General features: G+C 41.6%; 3 protein-coding genes and 1 long non-coding RNA gene across 8 annotated transcripts; 3 read left to right on the forward strand and 1 right to left on the reverse strand.

Annotated features, from left to right (window-relative positions):
* Window positions 1–1,436: 1,436 nt before the first annotated feature.
* On the forward strand, window positions 1,437–4,135 carry LOC117756656. Its single transcript, XR_004612830.1, has 3 exons — window positions 1,437–1,511; window positions 1,719–1,720; window positions 4,125–4,135. It is a non-coding gene; the product is annotated as an uncharacterized LOC117756656 (long non-coding RNA).
* A 4,198-nt stretch (window positions 4,136–8,333) lies between these two features.
* Window positions 8,334–10,932, forward strand: LOC117756529 (cannabinoid receptor type 1B-like). The gene is made up of 2 exons (XM_034577075.1): window positions 8,334–8,560; window positions 9,270–10,932. The coding sequence occupies exon 2, from the start codon at window positions 9,346–9,348 to the stop codon at window positions 10,759–10,761; it is 1,416 nt and encodes a 471-aa protein (XP_034432966.1). The 5' UTR covers window positions 8,334–8,560; window positions 9,270–9,345; the 3' UTR covers window positions 10,762–10,932.
* A 2,541-nt stretch (window positions 10,933–13,473) lies between these two features.
* LOC117756154 (akirin-2-like) lies at window positions 13,474–16,363 on the forward strand. The gene is made up of 6 exons (XM_034576515.1): window positions 13,474–13,717; window positions 14,080–14,253; window positions 14,410–14,553; window positions 14,667–14,816; window positions 15,519–15,590; window positions 15,750–16,363. Exons 2-6 carry the CDS (start codon window positions 14,082–14,084, stop codon window positions 15,758–15,760), a joined length of 549 nt encoding a protein of 182 aa, XP_034432406.1. The 5' UTR covers window positions 13,474–13,717; window positions 14,080–14,081; the 3' UTR covers window positions 15,761–16,363.
* Window positions 15,918–23,127, reverse strand: orc3 (origin recognition complex, subunit 3). Of its 5 annotated transcripts, none has more exons than XM_034576510.1 (20): window positions 22,847–23,127; window positions 22,692–22,743; window positions 22,065–22,162; window positions 21,789–21,927; window positions 21,581–21,685; window positions 20,921–21,087; window positions 20,699–20,838; window positions 20,404–20,563; window positions 19,857–19,970; window positions 19,611–19,744; window positions 19,327–19,390; window positions 19,112–19,228; window positions 18,889–18,968; window positions 18,484–18,617; window positions 18,262–18,368; window positions 18,041–18,138; window positions 17,808–17,949; window positions 17,543–17,659; window positions 17,243–17,322; window positions 15,918–16,962 (listed from the first exon to the last, which is right to left on the reverse strand). In XM_034576510.1, exons 1-20 carry the CDS (start codon window positions 22,868–22,870, stop codon window positions 16,857–16,859), a joined length of 2,178 nt encoding a protein of 725 aa, XP_034432401.1. In that variant the 5' UTR covers window positions 22,871–23,127; the 3' UTR covers window positions 15,918–16,856. The 5 variants fall into 5 exon arrangements, with proteins under 5 accessions (XP_034432401.1, XP_034432404.1, XP_034432403.1 ...); XM_034576513.1 differs by having other exon boundaries at window positions 18,262–18,356; window positions 22,847–23,121; XM_034576512.1 differs by having other exon boundaries at window positions 18,262–18,362; window positions 22,847–23,121.
* Between the last annotated feature and the right edge of the window lie 275 nt (window positions 23,128–23,402).

Consider the following 23,402-nt stretch of genomic DNA (forward strand, 5'->3'; position numbering starts at 1 on the left):
ATGCTGCTCCCTGAAGAAAGTAAAATGTTTCTGCTGTTACCTCAGAAATTGCCTGTTTTAATGATATGATTGTGGCCAGTTTTTTTCTTTTTCATAACAAACAGGATAACATTAATGCCCTGGCAGTGGCAATGAGCTTTAATTTTGTATTTGCTTTGATAACATTGTTTAAGTTGAGATTTACACTGAATATTTTATTTAACTGCTACTGTATTAAAATGCTGATGTTAAAAGTGTTTGCACAACAAATGTTATGGCACTTTCGTTCATATGGCAGAACATTTAAAATAAAAGTGCGCTATACACTACTTTTGAATTCATTATTGGATTTTGCGTATACAAATGCGATTAATCGTGATTAATCAGGGAAATCATGCGATTAATCACGATTAAAACTTTTAATCGTTGCCCAGCCCTAATTAAAAGTAAAATATTTGTATACATTTTATTTATTTGCAGTTGTGTTGTGTTGTGGCCTTTGAATTCATGTTTTCTATTAATGCACTTGTCTGAGACGTCACTGCCACCGTACCCACCCTTTGATTAAACCATGCAGTTTCACACAATGGCAAGAGTAGAAGTTTGATCTGCCACTTTCACGTACACGTAATTTTATGTGACAAAAGAAGAAGTTGAACTCTAAAGAAACAGACAGAAATAAAATGTCATGTTGTGTGCAAGTCGTTCCAGGAAAATAGAGGTTGAGAATACACAGAAAACACCAGTCTCCGCTGAATAGAGGTAGGAAGGGCTGTTTGGATAAGAGACCAACTGGCAGACGTCATCTGTGATCAAAGAGAAAAGCAATCTGCCCTGAAGGATCACAACAATCCTGACATGGTGATGGCTCCAAACAACAACACAACCTGAAAATGACGCATTCGTCCATGCACACTCATCAGGCCAAATGTGGACCTTTTATTCTTTCTGAGACACACACACACACACACACACACACAAACACACACACACAGAGCGGTGTAATCCAGGTGACCTTGAGCAGTTATGGCACAGCAGGGTCTCCATAGTGATGCACCTGAAATGCTAACACTGACATGTTGCAGCTTTTATGGTCCCCTCAGCTCGAAAGAGCGAAATGAGACCGATAATTGTTTTTGTCTCGACACAAAGGACTTCTTTTCTGCAGAGCTTCACTGTTAACACGTGAGGGGATCGATGACACATAAATACATATTGTAATACAGACAGTTGAGTGGGAAGAATGAAAATATATTAAAGTAGAGACTATGGCTACAGCTATTTTAAACTAAAAGGATCTCTGTCCAGTTTTATACCCCGTCCATACTAACAAGCCTGAAAACTCATATCACGTGACCACTCACGTACATTGGGCATGCAAAGACAACAGGGTCAGTAACGCTTGCAATTGATAATCAATGTTGCGTTTGTCACTGGTAGCTGAGGCTGATGGAAGGGGGTCATCTGATAGGAGCCTGACGAATCAGCGAAGGCCACGTCGTGACCGAAAAAGGCCCAATCAGCAAGTGGTTGTTACTGTCTACGTCACCGCATCACTTCTAAACATCAGAGTTCATAACTAAGAGGCTCTAAAACTCCTCAGTAGTGTGGACGCCAAACCTATCATTAGCAAAGATGATGCATTTTCAAACGAAAACTGACTGTCGTAGTACTGACCAAAAGTGAATAGATAAATGATGAGTTCCTGGATGAAATAATTACTAAAACAAATTTAGGAGCCGTTTCTTTACAGATGTGTCTCAGTGAGAGATATCCACAGGTGATCTAAAGTTTAATCCACGTACGTGTGAGCCTAAAGTCAATTCGACTCTGAACTGTGAAATGCTTAAAGTGTGTCGGGTTTTTTTTTAAAGGTGTAAAGGGAAGGAATCATCAGTGTTCACCGAGTTCAGTGTGAAGGCTGGTGGCCGGCTGCCAGCAGGGTTATTTATGCTCCGCAGCCATCGATCTATTTTCCAGCCCAGATGGCAGCGATTACTTCAGGAGGGGAGAGATGAGCTCGATCTGACAGGGATTACAGTCAAATCTGTCTTCTTGTGCTATTGAAATCTAAATCTCCCGTCTTTAATGACACTTCACTGATGTACACAGTTGTCATATTTTAGTCAGAATTAGCTCATGTCCGCGTGTTGACCCTGCAACACATCGGGATGTGTGGAAATGAAAAGCTGCCCTTTTTTTAAATGTCTCAATAAATGATCTTTAAATCGCCAGTATCGTTGTACGCTCCTGCAGCTCTACCTGCGACACTGCAATAGATCAAATGCAAATGTATTCAACATAGATGGGGGATTGCAAAACAAACAAAAAATAATTATTCTTTATTGACAGGTGAACACTGATGATGCTGTGGATGTTAGATCACCCATCGATCTATAATTGATTATTCTAATTCTTTGTCTAATGTGTGAAATTATTTTCTGAAAATCGAACACTATCGGCTAAACTCAGCCTCTATTCTCTTTATACTAATACCTAATTATGCAATTCTTTCCATCAAAAGGTTCTTTCCTGTAAATTTAAAGTCGATTCCATCTCTCTTTTCCCAAGGTGCATATTTTTATTTCATCTTCATAACGTTTTTCACTACATTTCGATGCGCTTAATGAGAAAAGTCAGGCACATTGAAATTTGCCTCCAAATTATTAGCCGTTTCGTATCCTTTATTCACGTTGCCAGTGAAGTACAAAAATAGCTGGTTAGCATGCTAACTTCAAGAGAAGAAAAGCATAGTGAAGTCCATCCTTATACGCTTGTAAGGTGCAGACAGTCACGAGGGGCGTGAAACAGGACAAAGACGGGAAGTCAAGGTGGAAAGTCACAAGGGGCAAAAACTACAAAATAAAACAGGGAACATGAAAAGACCATAAACAAAAGAGTCCATAATAAAACCAGAATACTCTTCATATCAGGGTTAAAGTCCACAGTCATGACAGGTGGACCTGACTCTTTGGATATTTGTAGCTTTTATCATTTTTCCAACCCATGCCACCCACTTCCAAATAGGGCTCGGCGGGTTGAGGCTTCGGGAGACTTGTCATGTGTGGTTTCAACAAAATTGGACTGGTAATACAGTGCTCACGAACTGGTTTGGATTTATTCAACACTACCAAAGAACATATAACACAACACTATTGTCACCTTTGACCCCAGCCTTTTATCAATATATGTGATATATCTTGACACTCAAACTTTACTTTTTCAACTTCCCGTGGCTTCATTATAACCTGGAGTGAGTGCTTCAATTAAATATGAAAAGAATATTGTATTTACACATAATTGATTGCACAAAACAATCCAAATGTATGAGTATCACACCTAAACGTGGAGAGAGGAAGAGAAACATCAGGAGAAAGCTACAAAGAGTAAAAGGAGGAAAACGACACTGATATCTCCATCAGTTTTTTTTTCCAAGAGTCAATTTCGGTTTCCTTCTCTTGATGCTGATGATTTCACACAGAACCCACATCTCAACACTAATGCTTCATTTGCAGAAAATGTTTTTCAGTCACTCATGTTGTCCGACAAAATGAGTCGAATCGCTCTTTACAGCTCACCACAAATGCATTTTGTCTGACAGTATGGACGTTGTGTTTTCGACATGAATACTTCCCTTTTCTTTGCAGCATGGAAACTACTGCACCGGCGCAAAGCATCATTTTCACCCTTTCTGTCACAAAACCCTCTATATTTCAGGACTCTGTGGGATCTAAATATGTCTCATTGGGCTGAAAGCAGGGAAATAAATGACAAAAATGATAAATTAACTTGTTATGAAAGAACTCCCTCTCTGCACTGACCAAGAAACCAGAATAAAACAAATCTCCAACCAATTTTAAACAGTCGTCTCTTTAATGTCATTCACCGCGGAATCTCTTCATCCCGTGATAAAACTAAAAGCTGATGCACAAAGTGTCGCTGCCATGATGAAAGAACTCATCTGGGATGTGAGAGCACTCTGATATTGTGAGCTGGATGCATCTGCCAGTAATGGGGGAATAAACATGATGGAGTGAGCAGAATGAGAATGGATAAGTGCTGCGGCGGCCATGGCATGTTTTCATGGACACACAATGTAGGAAATCAAGCTCACACTGTGATACCTTTACTAACAGCAGTGATAGAAAGTCTCTATGTATTTATTCAAGTGAGTGTGTGCGTGAGTGTGTGTGTGCCGCTTACACAGACTTATACCAAACGTTGGTATATGCGTTTTAAAGGTATCTCAGGTTATATAGACCGAAAAGATATTTATGATCATGTGGTGGGAATGATGTCATCATGAGGTCACTATAAAGTCAGAAAATGACATCATACAGCCAGTGTAGAGACATGACATACAGCTTATTTAAATTAAAGAATAATTTGTCATCATATGGTATATAAATGGCATCATGATGACGTCACCGTGAAGAAAATAGCTTTTCCCGTTAGTGGTATATGCAGCACGCACGCTGGGTATACCTCATCACCTATCATCATCACCCCCCGAGTGCGTGTCATTATTTAAGTTCAATTTTACATTTGTGGTAGTATTTGAAAATCATTTGAAAATCCACTCAGCTGTTTTTGACAATCTTGCTCACATAGCTTAGTTTTCAGATGTTTTCAGCAAAAAGAAGCTTGACTCAAAGTGAAAGCCAACGCCGCAAGTTTGCCATGTCACTGTAAAACTTGTAATTGCAGCCTGGTTTGATTATGCAGTAAAAAATCTGAATTGGGAACAAAGAGGAGAACGGCTAAGAATAAATTGAATTGGACAACCGCTCTTCTTCCTGACAGAAGTGGGCCATGTGATTCCAGGTAACGTGTCATGGCAGTCAGGGCCATTCGGGGTTCTCGTCTGTCGGCGACGCTCGGCAGCTGCGTTTAGGTCAGGTGAATTATTCTTTGGCTTGGATTGTACTGTGGCTCTACTGGGACGGAGTTTCACGAACAAATCCTGAGTGTATCTTAGGACATGATGGTGGAACATGAGCCGTTTTAAGACATGAACTCCGGAGAAAGGGTCTGGACTTTCTCCAGAGTTTGCCTTTCCCACATGAGCAATGCAGCAGGAGATTCTACACCGAAACACAGAAATCTCAGGAGCTTCAGGTGAGGGGTGGTGCAGTACACAGAGATGGATACAAATTCTGCAGCGGAGATCACAAGTTTTTGTTTACAGCACATCGACAACATTGTCAGCCTTTATCACTAATACTCTATGGCACCGCTTTCTCTTCCGGAGATATTTCTAATCTTTTAGTTTTAACCACTCGCTTGCGATGAATCCTCCGGAGGATCTCCTGCGGTTTTTCTCACACAAGCTCATACGGATGTTCTCTGCAGTTCTCACTAGGGGGCTGTCTGGAAAAAGACAAGATAGGTTAATCCTTTATTAGTCCCACAATGGGGAAAGAGTGTACTTAAGTGTAAGGAATATTTTTAAAAAATATATATATTCTATAGAAATATAGAAAAATATGAATGTAACTAAACTGGTATATAAAGTGTGAAGAAGGGAAAAATAGCCGGAGCCTCTCAATCGGACATTTGCGGTCTCACACTCAGCATGGCAGGAGATTATCCGGAGTTCAGTGCATGTCTGAAAGCAGCCATAGTTACCGCTGGCTGCTGCTGCTGCTGCTGCTGCACCGGTGCTGCTGCTGCATCACATGTGAACCAGGAGAGATAAGGTTGAACTGAGCTGCGATTTGACGCTGTGCTCTGCCGCCTGAGAGACTCCTCTGTGCCCAGAGCATTTATTTGCATCGTGTTTCCGGCATTCACTGAACCACCGGCTAAGTCTTTGTGATTACCACTGTGTTCTGCTGAGATAAAAAAAAAAGAAGGTCTGTACAAAACTTAATGGTGCATGAAGGGGATTCCACCCACTGACCATTACGCTGTTTATCTCCCGTCGACCAAGAATATCCAGCATTTCTGCAGCATGGCAGCTCTTCATTTAGATATGCACTGGATTACAGTGTTTTTATTGGTTTAATCTTCATTTTCTTCAGTTTTTTTCCATCCAGGGAGAAATTCAGACACAGAAGGCGCAGAGTCACAACTTTTTCATACTTTGCACTGAGCTGTTGATCCCTGCGAGGGAGTTCTGTGCAGAGATTCTGACACAAGAGAGGAACATGACAGGGAACTTTCACACTTCACTTCTCTCTGTTTATTTCTCCGACGATGTTCCCTGAGAGCGGAGCTGTTTGTTCAATTAAAAGCTGATCAACAAACACTTTGATTTGCCCAGTGAAGCCACGTATGTACATATAATCGCCTGAGGAAGTGAATTATGAGGATGCAGACAGCTGATGACTGACGGTAGGCGATGGTGCGCATGTACTAAATATTAAAAACAACATAAAATACATTTATTAAATGTAATATTTTGACTTTTCCCTCTTTACTGTGGCAATTTTCCAGCCTCAAGAATATGGATTAGGAAACAGTTAAGAGCTGTCACTGTTCACCCACAACCTCCTCTCATCCTCTATTTATGCATCTTTTCCTCCTCGTCCACCCTCCCTCCCCTTGCCTCCCCTCCTTCCCCACACACTCTGCCATCTACCAACACCTTGACACAAACACATCAGAGACAGAAAGCCTGCTGCAGAGTCGTGTCGGGAAACTGTGTGCGCATATCCAGTATATATTTCAAGCCCGAAAAACACCCTCCGACTGTCTGAATCCACAAAATACTTACATGGATATGCAACGAAATGTAACAGTATTGTTTGAAAGATTCAGTTTTTGCAGGACGAGAGCCTGTGTCTCCTGCAAGTGATGATTTCATAACAGCCACTGAAATAACAGTACACGGGGAGGGATCAATAGTGAATGAGATGCATTGTGTTGCTTTCCATGAATCCTACTAAAATCAATCAGTCTAAATCACCAGGGAAGACAGATGGACGTGTAACAACAGCAGCAGCCGCCCTTTACTCCTCGGTCCACACGGGCGGAAGATGATTCAGGGGAACTGAACTTCTACAAGTGGCTGTCACACACAGAGGCCTTTACACAGCTTCATCGGTGAAATCTGTCATTGTGATGCATGTGGATTGCAACACTCTTAAAACTTTATCAAAAAGAAAACAGAGAGCCGCGAATCAGATGCCACTTTACATAAATCTGAATCAATTACAGATGATGCGTGAGACATCTCATTTACACTGTCTGTGTAAACGTCTTCATAAACAGGACACATTGGATGTACTGCTCTGCCACAACTGATCAATGGCTTTTTGAACGTGCTTCAAGTGCAGCAGAACAAGTGCGCAGTAATTAGTTGGATGACTCTACAGCCTCCCCTGTTCTGCCAAATTTGGAGGCACTGGCATTATGCGCGGCGCCTTTCATTGTTTTCCCATGATGTTGCATCGCCAAATGTCATGTATTTTCCACAACAAGATACATGTAATTTGGGAGACGGCCCCTGTGGGAGAGCGTAGTGGAAATAATTGCGCAGCTGCGGAGGATGAGAACAGGACTCACTCCACATAGTGTGTGTACGTGTGCTGCAGTAAATAAATAGAGGATTAGTGGAGGATATTCAGGGTGGACTTTTAGTCACACTTTAAAATGGCACCAATATATGGACCTATGTTTTACCTCATTATCAATATGAGAATAACATTCATATCTTTTTCTTAATTCATGAGGAGCGGTGTGACCCCCAAACTGGGAGCCTCTGAAGCCTCTGTCCAGAAGAGCCCAGTCCTAGGAACAGCTGAGATACAGCAAAGAACCCTTAAACTCCCAGGACCCGAGCTGGAGGAAGACACAGCAGGAGGGAGGGAGATTTAATATGTATGTATATACTGTATATATATACAGAGAGAGAGAGAGAGAGAGAGAGAGAGAGAGAGAGAGAGAGAGAGAGAGATTAATATCTATCATCCTGCATAATAAGTAATATGCATTCGATATAGTGATTTGATATTGCAATAATATTAATAATAATAATAAATAGTTATATAAATAATAGTGTTGACAAATTAATTATAATATATTCATATATGTTTTCATATGTGTAGTAAAATAAAATCTATAATAATAGCTATATATGCTGCGTATACAGTATGTCATATAGACATACATACACACACGTTATTACATATATGTTGTTATTGTTATTAGTTTTTTTTTCAATTGCAGCATCTGTTCTGTTCACCTACGAATAAACACATGAATAAATAAATAAATGAATACATAAATAGGTGTGGACGATGCTCAGCTTTCTCCTACGCTCCAACACCTCAGACCACGTGACCAACAGGCGCACAAAGCCTTATAACCGCCCGCTCACACGCTCACACGCACTCACACACTCACACACACACGCACCGGCTGCCTTTCTGCTTCAGTGTAGTTGACATTGACAATATCTGCTTTGTCAACAGCTGATGATTCCTCCTGAAAATCATCTGAACAACAAGTGTAGCTGCTGGAGTTTTGTTGGAGACACTGGGACTGACAACTGGGAGACAACATCCCACTGGTTTTACTCTCAGTTTAACTGCTTTTCTTCGCGTCGTGGATCGATGTTCGTACTGAGGAAATCAAGGTTCGTCTGTTATTTAATCATTACCTACTTTTCTCTCGATGTCTCTTTTTGTATTTTTTGCCTGTGTTTTTCATTGGTTGTTGGCCCAGATTGTGCGTAAAGCTTTTGGTTGTCAACAGAGGAAACATGAGAGATATTGTATTTGTGTTTCAAACTTAAACGTATTTCATCCTTCAGCTGTTTAATTTGGAGACAAGGCTGTTGTCATCTTCAAAATAAAACATCTCGTTCCAAACCCCCCGCCCCACTAAACAGTTTATTCATTAATTAATATCATAATTAAATGGATCATTGGGCAGACTGTATGTACTCCCTCTGTTTAGTTTCTCCCTTGATGCTTCATTATTCCAATGATTATTGAATTAAAAGCTTAATGCTTAATGACCTACTTTAATTAATAAGAAAGCCCTGGCTGTCCTACATACTTAATGCAGTGATTTCCCCTGAGGCTGCACAGGTTTGTCATCAACTGTTCACTTTCCCACTATTGTCTGGGATGCATCTGCTCTGGAGTCAGCTGGTTGATACACAGATTCCCCTCCTGTCTGCCAGCAACAAATCCATCCTCCACCGTATCTATCATCAGTGAATATTAATGGATCTCAAAGTAATCTGATATTATTTTATATTTAAATATAACTCGGTGTGTTTATTTTTGACTGAAGCTTTCATGGAAAGAGTTTTTATTTATTTATTTTCTTCTTCTTAGATGTCCAGTTGCTCGGCTCTAATGCAGTTTGACCACACACGTCTCCACTGAGCATCTCTGCAGCCACAGACCAGCCATGAAGTTGGCTTTGCACAGGATAGCCGGCACCACCATCAGCACGTTAACAACAGGTGTCCAGTATCTCGGCTCCAACGACGCCAGCTACGACGACCCCTCCGTCGACTCGACCCTGATCAAGAGCAAGTCCAACTTTGAGAAACCTCTCCCCGCCTCCATCGCCCACTCGCTCTCTGCACTTGTCCCTGGGAATAAGGAGGTCCTCTATAGCCTCTCTCCCATCTTCCCCACCAACGTGTCAGACCTTTTGCTCGCTAATGGCACGTCTGTGGATAGCGGAGGAGCGCCACCGTGTGGGGAGGACTTTGCCGACAACATGGAGTGCTTTATGATTTTGACTCCTGGTCAGCAGCTCGCCGTCGCCATCTTGGCACTCACCCTGGGCACGTTCACGGTGCTGGAGAACCTCATTGTGCTGTGCGTGATCCTGCACTCTCAGACGCTTCGGTCGCGGCCTTCCTACCACTTCATAGCCAGTCTGGCTGTGGCTGATCTGATAGGAAGCATCATTTTTGTCTACAGCTTCCTGGATTTCCATGTGCTCCACAGGAAGGACAGCCGCAATATCTTCCTCTTCAAGCTGGCCGGGGTCATCGCCTCCTTCACCGCCTCTGTAGGAAGTTTGTTTCTCACCGCAATCGACCGATACATATCCATCCACAGGCCCATGGCGTACAAGCGCATCGTCACAAAGACTAAAGCAGTCGTTGCCTTCAGCGTGATGTGGACGATCTCCATTGTCTTCTCACTGCTGCCGCTGCTGGGCTGGAACTGCAAGCAACTCAACTCCGTCTGCTCGGACATCTTCCCTCTCATCGACCAGAAGTACCTGATGTTCTGGATCGGCATGACGACCGTCTTGCTGCTGTTCATCATCTACGCCTACATGTTCATCCTCTGGAAGTCCCACCACCACGCCGTCCGCATGCTGAGCCGCAGCTCTCAGAGGAGTGTGATTGTCTACACGGCAGAGGGGACTAAAGTTCAGACAGTGAGGCCCGAGCAGGCCCGCATGGACCTCCGCCTGGCCAAAACCCTGGTTCTGATCCTGGTGGCCCTCATCATCTGCTGGGGCCCGCTGCTCGCCATCATGGTCTACGACCTCTTTGGGAAGGTGAACGACTTCATCAAGACCGTGTTTGCCTTTTGCAGCATGCTGTGCCTGCTCAACTCCACCATCAACCCTGTGATCTACGCCATGAGGAGCAAGGACCTGCGCAGGGCCTTCCTCAACATCTGCCATATGTGCCGGGGAGCAACGCAGCCCCTGGACAACAGCGCTGAGAGCGACTGGAACAGCAGGAGTGTGAGAGGCACAGCAGGCGGGGCGGGGAAAGGCGGAAACACCCAAGTGAAAGTAGCCCGGGTTACTGTTTCTGGAGTGACTGAGCCTCACACTGCGGAGGCTGTTTGAGAGACGAGCGGCTCTGCCACAACTGTGAAATGATGATGGTGTAGAACAGCCCCGACCCTCCAGTGCACGACTCTGTGACTGTGAAATGTGCCAAAACACGAGAAACAGACTTTAGATCTGTGATATTAACACAACACTGTTCTCCTCTGTCTTTACTATCAAGACATGGTTTGGTCGTATTCCCAACAACATGTTTTGTCATCTTTATTGTAGTTTGACTTTCTTTTACAGATTTCAACTTAAAGCTAGAATTTGTAATTTCATTTTTGTACTTTCGCAGCAATATTGTGGCAGTAATGCAAACTGAAACTGTGTCCACCCCCATTCAAGGTGTCCGTTTTTGAACGATAGCTTGTAACTAAGTAAGATGAGCATCTCATTAGTGATTTGAAATCAACTACTGATGAATTTGTGAGACCATGATATTGTGAAACTTAGCATTCTATTGAGTTTTACTTTATTTATTTTCTTTACTGTGCTTAGCAGGGCAAAAAATATGGAGTCACACTTTGAAATGTAAATGTCTTCTTGATCAAAACAGAACTTCAGTCAGCAGTGATTTGGGAATGTTACATAGCTGCTTGTTACTCGTGCTTATAAAACATTTTGTGCAAAGCTTCACTGCCATGTTCTTCTGAGGCGTCCGTTGTGCCATTGTGTTCCTTAAAGCTGTGTATAAGCCAAAACATGAGTTCCGTATATATATTTGTCTATTTTTATCATAAGTGTTTTCAGCATACCTGGTTCTTTTAAATAAAAAACGTGAAAAATGACAAACCAGCACATCAGCGCCTGCAGCTGATTTCATTGATAAGAGATGTGTATTTCTTTCTCTACAAGGTTTAAAAGTGTGTGTGTGTGTGTGTGTCAGTGTTGTGCATGAACGAGTTCAAAAGAACGCGTTCATTTTTATGAGAACGATGAACTGAACGCAACTTAATGACAAATAATGAATTTGAACGGTGAACACGTTCATATTATCTGAGGTCTAGCTAAAACGTTACGGAGTGTTTTCTTTCTCCTGAGGAGAGACGCTGTCTAAATCGAACGCTTGCACCATGTCGTTGTTCAGTGCCCGTACAATTTCCGCGATGTAGCCTAACCTAAACCGACTAACTCGACTTCGCACTACGTTACCCATGATTCATCGCACACACATGTAGTCCAAACAAGCAACGTATTCCAAGACAACAGCTCTCGGTCTCATATAAAAATGGCAAGTGAAAGCAGAGACGCAGACTCAGCGACTACATCCGATGCACCTTATTATTATTTCCGGATCTAATTTAAAACGGCATGTGGAGCTGAAGCATCCAGCTAGCCTAAAAAGTTATCTCCAAGTAATTGAAAGTCAAAAAAAGACCAACACCCCCTGCCAACAGCCCCAAATGACCCAAACCACATTGTCTGCAGCCTTCAAGGGTATGATTTCCCAGCAACAGGTAGACAAACTCGTGCAGGGTATGAATAAATAAACAGGCAAAATTAGCAATAATAAAAAAAACATTTAAAAAAACATTTCTTTTAGGAATTGATACATATGAAGTACAGTTTAAGGCAAGGGGTAGTGATAGATAAAGTTTTCTTTAAAAAACAAGTTAAGTCTTTCATTCTCACTTTCCACCTTAAAACTATGAAATGAACTGAACTAAGAACTAGTTCAGAATTTAAATGGTGAACTATGAACGTGAACTATTCATGTTTACTTGTATGAACTGAACTTTGAACTAGTTCATGAGAGGTGTGAACTTGCACAACACTGGTGTGTGTACATGTGACCCTGTATCAAGGCTCTGGTTTTACTGACAGGTTATTAATAATTCAGCTAGAGAGGACTTCTCTGTTTTGTGGCAAACATGGCAGCAACATCATCGTATAAATATAGGTTTCACATCAATGAAGCTAAATTAAAATAAACACATTTTCGGTTGGTTTCATTTGGCTTGAGGGGAGATTTGAGCAGGAGCCAAGTTATATGCACTTCATCTACATGTTTTTACACTCACAACGTCTTAAGCACATTTTAAAACGTAAATTGACAAATGAACATCATTTGATGTCATACGTACAAGTATAGGATGAAATATTCTGTATATTGAGCTTTCCCCAACAAAAAATTCAAATACACTTGAGGTGAGTTACGATTCTGGATGTAGCCGGGTTATGTGCAATTCATCTACATTTTTTGTTTTTACATCGTTTTAAGCCTCAAAAAATATAAATACATATTTTTTAATTTACAAAAATCTTAACAACTTTAGTGTCATTTCAATATAGGTTGAAATATACGTATATTGAGTTTTCTCAACAATGAGGCAACATTGAATGAATGTGGGTATATATTTCTTGAGGTGAGTTATGAGCAGGATGTTGCTGAGACTTTTTACAACATTTTGGCCCTTAAAATAATACAAATATTTGAATGTACTAACAACTTTACATAATTTTGTGTCATAAATCTAGATACACTAGTTCAGCAGTATAATATGTGTGACACTGCCCTCCTGTGGGGATAAGGACACATTATTATTATTATCATTATTTTTGACTTACTATTCCCAATGCATCGATCCTGCTGAAAGCAAATAATTTAAATTGTTGTAAATAAATAAATACAATGAACTAAATAAAAATGGTGAAATTCCCAATCTCTATGACAACATGAAACTTTAATTTCCCTCCCTCGACTCTCTCTCTCGCTCTGAATGACCCAGAGTGCACCGCGGCGCCTTTCACACGTGACGTCACGGAGCGGAGAAGCCGACAGCCTCGTATGAAAAACAAGCAGCAGGAGTTGTGTTAGCTAGCCCCGCTATCTCCAGCTAGCCCCGCTATCTATCAGCCAACGGTCGGCCCGCAGCTGGCGGCTCCTCGCTGCAACTTTTGGGACGCAACTTTCCCAACAAGCCGATAGCCGGCCGCTGTGTGACGGAACAGCTCCTCCCTCCAGCGACAGGTAAGAAGCGGCTTTATTCCGAACGTGCAAGCGCGGCGCAGGGTCCGAGCGGCGGCGGCCAAAGCTAACGTTAGCTTTGTTTTCTTTTTGATTGTTGGCTAGCGAGCGCGGCTAGCGTTAGCCCGCTAGCAGGTATCCAAAGCCCGAGCTGCGCAGTATCCCTGGCGTGCGCTCCCTCCGCGAAACGATCTGACCCCCGCGGGACAATTCACGTTGGAACTGGCTCAGCACAATACAGAAGAGCCGCGGCTATCGGCTCAGCGACATCACTCGTGTCGTCACTTCATTATTGTCTTGTTTCGGTATTTTTGCACCCCCCCTCTTTCCTCCCCCCTCCTCCTCCTCCCTTTAACAAACTAAAGTCATGGCGTGTGGAGCCACCCTGAAGAGGACCATGGATTTCGACCCACTGATGAGTCCCGCTTCCCCCAAACGACGAAGATGCATCCCCGTGGCCCCGTCGTCCTCGTCCCCTAGGAAGTATCTTAGCATGGAGCCCTCGCCATTTGGGGAGTCATCGTCCAGACTTAGTGCAGGTATGGTGCTGGCCTGCTGGTTCAGAGGCATTAGCAACATGTTGAGCCTCACCACAACTAACCAGAAGGCAGCTGTGCTCCTCTGTGATAATGTGAATCCTCCATTGTCTTTGCTGATGGACTTGTGTTGTTGATTGTGTCCGTCTGTCCTTCCAGAACAAATCCTCAACAGCATCAAGCAGGAGTACAAACGCATTCAAAAGAGGAAGCATCTAGATGGAGGCTACCAACAGTCGGAGTGCTGCTATTCTCCAGAGTCCCCACCCCAGTCGTCTACTATGAATGTTTCCAGCATGCCAGGTTAGCTGGTTTGACACCATGCCTATAGCTGACACGGTTACTGTGACATGTATTGACTCAATCACAACCGCTACGCACGTAGTGATTCTTAGGTCTTTGCTCGATCCGTGCAGGAACGTCCTCCGGAGGTGTTTCTCCCACTAGAAAAGAACAGCCGTTATTCACCCTCAGACAAGTTGGGATGATCTGTGAACGCCTGCTGAAAGAAAGGGAAGAGAAGGTGCGGGAAGAATACGAGGAGACCATGACCTCAAAACTGGCAGGTTTGTATGTTCAGAGTAAGAAGACAGAAAAAGAAACCCGGTTACAAGGAAACACACTTAGTTTTACTTCCTCATAGTTAAGTTAAGGGATGTTAATTAAGTTTTTCATAAAGACAATTAATAACAGGAGCACTTCCTCTGTCTCCTACACCTGCTAGTGAGCTCCAGAGGGGAGTTAATTTAAAATATGATGTAGTCACAGATGTAAGTAAACAAAATTCAATATATAATCTATATAAAATGATGACTGTCAAAGTTACCGAAACCCAAATTCATATGTTAAACCAGTGACTGTCAATTGTCTGACAGGTTGTAAAAATGCATTAAATCTAGACATTCTGTCAATGTGTAGCAGTAACAAACTAATCTTTATTTATCATAATAAAAGTATCATATCTATGAAAATTGTCAATGAGGTTGAATAACTGAGCAGTTATATCAACAGTACTGGGCCATAATGTTATTTGCCAGTAACTAATTCAGCAGCACACTGTTGCACTAAGCTACGCTTCGGGATGAAATAACTTCCTGTTCATTGCCTCATAAAACTTTTTTCAAATTAGCATTGATTGATAAGACGAGTGATTGGTGTAGTGGGCTCTTTTTAAATTCGTTTCTGAGAAAATGTAAAGATTGAAAACCTATTTCAATAATGGAAGTTGTGTTGAAGTCTTAACATGTTGATTTTCCTGTGGATTTCAGAACAATATGACACCTTTGTGAAGTTCACACACGATCAGTTAATGCGACGATTCGGGGAGCAACCTGCGAGCTGTGAGTAGTTTTCATTGCATCAGTGTTTACACGCTCGTGTTTCATGTAATGACTTAACGTGTCAAAGTGTTGGATCTCAGTGTGAGCGCCGTCTTTTTGAAGTTTTAAAGTAACAAGTGTGGTTTTTCTGTGGTTTTGTTTGATCTCCCTCTGCTCCAGATGTTTCCTGAGTGGGACACAGAAACGTCTGCAAGGCAGCCTCCTCTTGCTGCAAGCTGTCATGTGATATTTCAAGAAAGAACGAAAAAAATGCTCATCATTGTAAGAGATTCAGTTTAGCTAGTTTAAATCAAACTTTTCTTACTGTGCCATATTTCTGTCTTTGGGCAAAGGTTTATATGAAGCTGTTGTTGTTACCACTCTGTTGTAAGCAACTAGGTCCTAATGTAACTGAATGGACCCTATCTCTACCAGTGGCCTATGTTCCTCCTGCTGTACGTATCTACAGTTATCTCACTTTTGTAATGATTCCCAGCATTCCAGGCTTTGTCACTTGTTTCTCTTTGTTACATGTAAATACGATAAAGGAGCGCAGAGTTTAAAACAAGGTTTGCTGGTCAATCTGAAAGGAAGTGGAAGAAACACAGCTGAACAGGGAGAATGTTTGCAGTTCGTCCTCTGTTCATTGCTTTTTAAATTGAGAATAATGTGGGCAAGTTTCTTTTTTTTCCCTCTCCCTACCAGTGTTTTATTTATTTTGACTTTTGTTTTGCTGGTATCATTTTGAAACCAATGTACTTATTGGGAAAAAAACAATAAATCTTTTAAGAGTTCAGAATTGTATTTGTGCATGAAGGACAAAAAAGCTTGTCCCCTCATGTAATCTGTTATCACTGCATTGTATGAAAAAACTCCCTGATCGCAAATATCAGTTTTCCAATTAACTGTTCACTATAAACACGTATCTAAGCTGTGCCTCCTGCAAAATGAGGAAATGCTGAATTCAAATTTCCTCTAGTATGATGGAGTTTTGTGGCCACTTAAAGGTGGAAAATTGGGACTTAGAAATTGTAATTTTCAGATAAGATGGAACTAAATTCCCTTTTCTGGAACACAGCACCAGATATTAGAGATCTGCATCCTAAGATATAAAAGTATTTTCTTAGTTTGTTCTCTCAAAGTTGTTAATACAAGTATTCATAGACATTCACTTCATATTTTTTATTAGTAGAAAAAAACATGAAATATAGATCCAACTCCCACTTGATAAGCGCTATAGCAAACGGAGACAGCCTCCACAGACGCTCAGGTCTTCTCTTTCAGTGGTCAGCAGCCCCCCCAGGTGAGTCGAGCCACATGGTCCGTCTTCTGCTTGGTGGATTTAATGAAGCCCAGAAATTCCAGTTCCGATACGGCTTGGATGAAACGAGCACTGGAGACGAAGATGAGGAACAAAGGTTTCTGAAAAGTGGACTAAACTACAGCCTGTGTTGATAAATCCTGAACTACAACATGTGAACTGACGTGTTATATGTAGAGCAAATGGTATTGACAGTTACCTCAGTGTCTGTCTTCATCACAATCACTGTTTACATTTTATAGTTGCACCGACACAACAAGACTTGGTAATGTCGTTTGCCTTATGTTCATTTCACCCAACGAATTAAACATTAAGCAAGTATGAAACTAGAGGAAACATGATGGAAGGATACTGTTTGACTTGATCCACTTTCCCAAAATCTTCAGAATCTGGTTCGTTACCCTCCGCTGCAGAAACCACGGTGGCGTAAGCCTGAAAACAAACAAACACGTTCATGCATGTGTCCAATGTCTTATCTTCAGATCAATAAGGTGACATCAGTTGTCAGGATCAATTAAGACAGAAAAACAAAAGGTACAGTTGAAGGGTTACAAACAAAGTTATGTCTCTTTACAGAGGTTTGTTGCCCTGTTAACAAGTTAAGTTACTTGTCAATCAGCCTACAAAATAATGATTGAAAATACAAACTCACTTCTAGCCAATCAAAGAGGTTGATGAGTCTGCCGCACTCCAGGTGCAGCTTGTAAGCGATGCAGATATCAGGAGCAGCATTAGAGACCGACCCGTCCTCCGTCTTCAGGTTGTCATTCTGAAAGGAAAGTCAAGAGTTAAGATGTCTTAACATTTTGAGGTTTTTCCAAAGCATGTCTCACACACACACAAACATATAAAACTATTTTTTGTAGTTAGCTTCAGTCCTGCATGTGTAACCTCCAGTCGCCCCTCTTGAGTTGTACCTGGATGTAATAGTAGGGGCTGTTGAGAGCAGCCTGAATGGAGGTGCGAGGTGTAGCGTTGAGGTGCCGTCTCACAGTGGCAGACGAGCTGTAGTAGCAGACTTCGTTCAGGGTCTGAGACTCTGGGGGAGACAGGTGACTCCTGGGTGGGAGAGAGATGTTTGGAATATTTTTATTTGATCGTATTAAATTCAATCAAACTTTCAGTGGAGCAAGAAACTGATCTGTCTTACTTCACTAGGCCATCGATAAAATCGATGGCTTCATTGCGTAGAACCTCAAACGGACTGAGTTTCTTGGATCTCCGAGACTCGTTCATCTCCAGCAGCGTCTGGAAAACACGACAATATCCAGTTTGTGTATTCAAGTATGAATAAACATCAGTGGAGTGGGGATTTTGTTCAGAGAAAACAAGTCAAGTTAATAAGTTCCCTTCAAAATACAGATGAGTTACCTTCTGCAGCTGGAAGAGATCTGTTTTCTTTTGAAGGTTTTTCACTGGAGACGTGAAACTCTCTTCCACATCAGGGACAGATTCAACAGCTGCTGCTGCTGCTGCTGCTAAGATGAAAACGAAAGACAAGAATGAGCAAGTAGGGACGTAACATTTCCGTTGCCTATTTCACTAACTTTAATAATTAATTGAGAAAAGATGCAACCATATTTTAATACTTACTGTCCAACTGCTTGAATTTGGCGAGCAACTCCTCGAGCTGGATAAGAGCGTTCTTCATCTCCTTTGACTTGACCTGCTGCAGAATCTCTGCACACCTCTGGAGCAGCGTGATCAGCTCTTCTTTGGCCAGCATCCTGGGAGGAAAACCCACAGGAAGTTTAGGACTGAACGGTACTTGGGATGTTGTTGGAACACTACAGTTTGATCAGGGGAGCGACAAAGACTCAACACCATTTTACAAAACATCAATCTGTCCACCAGGAGGTGCAATAACCACAACATATCAAAAATAGAGCATCTTAAAACAGTAGGCAGGAATCTAAGTGACTACAGTTACTGTCATTTATATTTTTAATGTCTGACGTCTATTTCTTGGTAACATACAGATTAATTATGGAGGCTTACTTCAGAAGCTTCATGGCCGACTGGTAATCTTCATTCTCCCACACGTTCCTCTCGAGGCAAATTAAATGGAGCTCCCTGATCTGCAGCACACAGACAACTTCAGTGGAAAAAAAAAAATCACACACCAGCACAGCAACAGAGCAAAACGTAGTTATAGTCAAAAGAGCTGGTTTAAAAGTGTTTTTTTAAATATTGTTTTAGACAAAGAGCTCAGAGTTCATGCCTGTTTCCCCAGAGGGTAGCGAGGTAATGACGAGGCCAGCGTGTGGAGGCACCTCAGGACGGGGTAGTAGTTCTTGTGGTAGTTGCGAAGGTCTTTTATCAGCCTCTGACACACATCCTGAAAACAGATGGTCAGCTGAGGTGTAAGATTGAGGCCAGATATCTGCATTATTCTTGGCTAGTGCCTCAGGAGGAGAGGTAAAACAAATAATGTACCTTTAAATAACCATCATCCTTCAACAGACGAACCTGTTCCTCATGTTCCTGCCTCTCTACATACCTGGGAAAAAATGTTAAGTCTGTTTTAATTTGAAAAGGTGAAAAGCAAACCATGAAACAAACAACACAATATTAAACTTTATTACATCATGATAGAATTTGAAGTTATCCGAGTGTTCACAAAATTCTAAATCAATTTTGATATTGAAACATTTTCAATTCTACATAGAAACAAAGAAATAAATCTTTGCACACAGGTGAAATAAAAATTGGGTTTGTACCTCTTGAACGACGGCAGCTGCCTGATCCTCTCCAAGTCGCGCAGACTGAGCTGTGTCACGTTCAGAAGAGCCTCCTTCTTCTTACAGCACAAAACGCTCAGAGGCTGCGAGTGAAAGTGCTCCAGCAGAGCCAGCTGCACAAAGTCACACACACACACACACACAATGTACTTCTGAATGAGATCTTCAGACGAGGCGACAAAAGCAGAGGGAAGACTGATAAAGCATTGAGGAGCATCTCTGTACCTGAACACCCTTGATGAAGTTTCTCACTGAGAAATCGTGGTAGAGGAAAATGCTGATCAGCACCTGCATCACTTTGCCATTGAGCTTAAACGGGAACTGATGTGTCAGGATCAACTGGAAACAGACAAGACAAAACAATTATAAATAATATAATAAACTTCGAAATCAAATAATCTAGTAATATGTTTATTAAAACATTTGAAAAGCTGTATGTTTTGTGGGACATTGAAACAAAATTCACAATAAAAAGTAAACAAAGAAAAATATATACAGTCTTAAATATTATTATACCTTTGTAACACATGCTTGACAAAAGGGTTGTTTAGATAACTTCACATGGTACATCCATTATTTATTCATCGCCTGTTTATTAACAAAGGAAATACTTGTTGACGGGTGAAGGGAAGTTGGTGCGTGAGATGGACAGGCGGGTCAGTGCGGCGTCAACAATAATATGGACGTTGTATCGGACCGTTGTGGTGAAGAAGGAGCTGAGCTGCAAGGTTTGCTGGTTGATCAACGTTCTGACCCTCAGTGAAAATCGTACCTTGTCTATGACTGTGGCCAGATGCTGGGTGCAGGACAGGGACTGGAAGAGCTCTATGCACAGCAGGGAGGACACAGAGTGAGGCAACATGTGCTGGATGGTGCTGGGGGACGTGGCGATGCCGAAGATGAACATCAGCGGCAGACGTTCGATGTACAGACTGCGGAATAGAGAAAAGAGTCGACTTAATGAAGATTCTTTCGGCGGCTGCAAAAGTGGATTTGTTTAGGAACTTAATATGTCGATGATCAAATCGCATGTAAAGAGTTGGTTCAACTCAGGAGTTCCGGGTTACCTGCAGATCAGGATGAAGTTTTGAAGAACCCTTGGATTGAAAGCCTCCAAGTCTTTAAAAATAATTACGACAGGAGGCTGTTGTTGCTCATCTTTGGCTGGAGAACTTCGCTTTTTTCCAGGAGTACCACCGCTGGATTTCTGACATAGATATAAACATATTTCTCTTTAAATATCAGCTGAACAAACTTAATTTGTATCAAGCTACACCTTCCATTCTCACCTTTGTTTTTGTGTTGTACCAGTCGCAGAGTGTACTGAGGGAGCAGTGGGCGCTCTTGTGGAGCGGAGCACTCGTCTGCTCAGCCTCCTCCTCTTCCTCCTCATCATCTACGGCCACATCTGTGCCCGTTAACTTCTCCAGCACCCTCTTCATCAAATGCTTCAATGCTGAAATGATGAAGCGTGAAATATAAACTTGAAAGCTCAAACTGTCACAGGAGTAATGACACAACCAAGACTAAGATGATTCAAACAATCGAGAATGGCTTTCAGTAGAGCACGTACCCCCGCCAAGGCCCAACAGTCTGAATTAAATCAAACAGTCCCCTGAATATGCCTGATTCTTTCACTAAGATCCATTTATTATTTCCTGGGAAAATGGTGAAAAAGACAAAAACACCACATCTCACAATTTTAAAGAAAGTGAATTCCTGGATCCACTCCTATGACCCGGATCTGCGTAAAAATTTAACGGGTTCTTCCCTGAAGCTCACCACATCCTTCCACAGAGTTTCATGGAAATCTGTTTAATTGTTATTGTGTAATAAAGCTTTCAAACATACAAACCAAGCAACAAACAAACAGAGAGGGGTGAAAACAACTCTCCTTGGCGGAGGTATCAAAACAAACAGTTTCTTAGTTTTTAAATGGAGGCTCTTACTTCCACACTCTTTGGCCTGGACCGAGGCCACATGAGGGGTGACAGACTGCTGGAGCTGCTCCGACAGACTCTGGAAGGTCATGTCATGATCTGGGACGTTCACACCTGCGGAGGACAAGGTAGGAAAAGCGAGTCAGACTAAATGTATTAACCCCTCAAAGGCAAAGAGAAAGGATGATGAATATAGGGTCAGCAAACATCTGTGTACCCAGGACTAGAGCTGCAGTGGGTATCTCACTGGCTCTCATCTTCGACGCCCAGTCACTGTGTTGACGAGTGGAAGAGCATTTCCTGGTTAGGTCCAACAAACTGTCCAGGACCTTCCTGTTGAGTTCATCCTGTAAGACCTTATGTGCAGGAAAGAAAATATGGTGAATATAGTGTTCTTACTTCAATCAATCTGTTCAACAGTGCAAAGTGTTCTAAAATGTATCTTGTTGTTCTTCTAAAATGACCCAGTGGGAATGTGATGATATACTTTTACCTCTGTGTCTGTTTTGATTTGCTCCCACAGAAGCTGACAGAGTTTGAATCGTACTTCACTGTTTTCAGCCCCTTCACAGCCGTCAGTGAAATGGTCCTCTGAGGAGAAAACAAGGCAAACAGGAAAATAAGTTTCAAGGATTATTTGTCAGATGTAAGTTAACACAGAGTCAGTGGTACATTGAAAAGAACACTATTGTACATTAAATATAATAAAAATAAAAATAAATAAAATCCAGCTCAATATAAATAAATAAGAAAAACAAATACTATACTATTCTTTTTAATAAGATGAATAGGAAAAATAAATCAAATAGAGCTCAATATAAATACAAAAAATATTAAATACAATACTACTATATAAAGACAAACAAAACATAAAATAAAATGTAGAGCTCAATATAAATAAAATAAATATGAGATACACTACTAACATATAAAGATACAAAGAGAACATAGAATAAATACATCAATATGAATCAAATCAAATAGAAAACTATTGAGTGTGAGGATGTGAGTGTAAAACCGAAGTGACGGTTTTGTGATCATACAAAACCTGATCATACGAGTTATGTTTATTGCAGTCACGTGTCAAAGACAACTTCTTACAGATCTGAGCAGAACTCACCTAAACTCAGCTGCTTCTTCTTCTTCGCACTTGGTTTGAAAACAAAACAGCCCTGAAACGTCAGCGGCCACAACGTGAGTCAACAGCAACAACAACACACAGACGAACTATGACGCCATGTTTACGTGACTTGTAACTTTAGAAGGGGACTTTACCTTCGACACAGATGAAGTCGACATGTCAGGACCGTTTTAAATCAGAGTTCAACGCTGGAAGTTTAGTGGAAAGAAAATGTGGATTTAAAATGACTGCAGCTACCACCTCCCGCCAACGTGACGTAGCCGGAAGAGGTTGTGTTCAGCTGTAAACGGCTGTTCCGGTGTGTTCGTAAGTTTGACTTCATCCTCAATTCTTAAGTTGTTGATCATGATAAAGGAAATTGTATGTCATATCCATGTTAAAAAATATAAACTGACATGTGACCGTGAGCCTTTTGTTAATTTCAGTCGAATCTCTGTAGTTTTAGATGCTGTAGTTTGTTTCTGTTTAACATTGCGGATCTTGAACACCCTCCTTGTTGCGGTCTCACTCATACCCATAGATGGCAGAAAAATGTAAAGATGCTGCTCCCACATACTTGTAATATATTTATATTAATACATTTATAATTTAAAAAAGTTATGTTTACAGGTTCATAGTTTTATTTCGTTGTTTTAAGTGCAATTTGTAAACATTAAGGGATTTTGTTGGTATTTATTCAGCTGCGTCTGT

The sequence above is a fragment of the Hippoglossus hippoglossus genome, chromosome 22 (assembly GCF_009819705.1).
Source record: "Hippoglossus hippoglossus isolate fHipHip1 chromosome 22, fHipHip1.pri, whole genome shotgun sequence".
Lineage (NCBI taxonomy): Eukaryota > Metazoa > Chordata > Actinopteri > Pleuronectiformes > Pleuronectidae > Hippoglossus > Hippoglossus hippoglossus.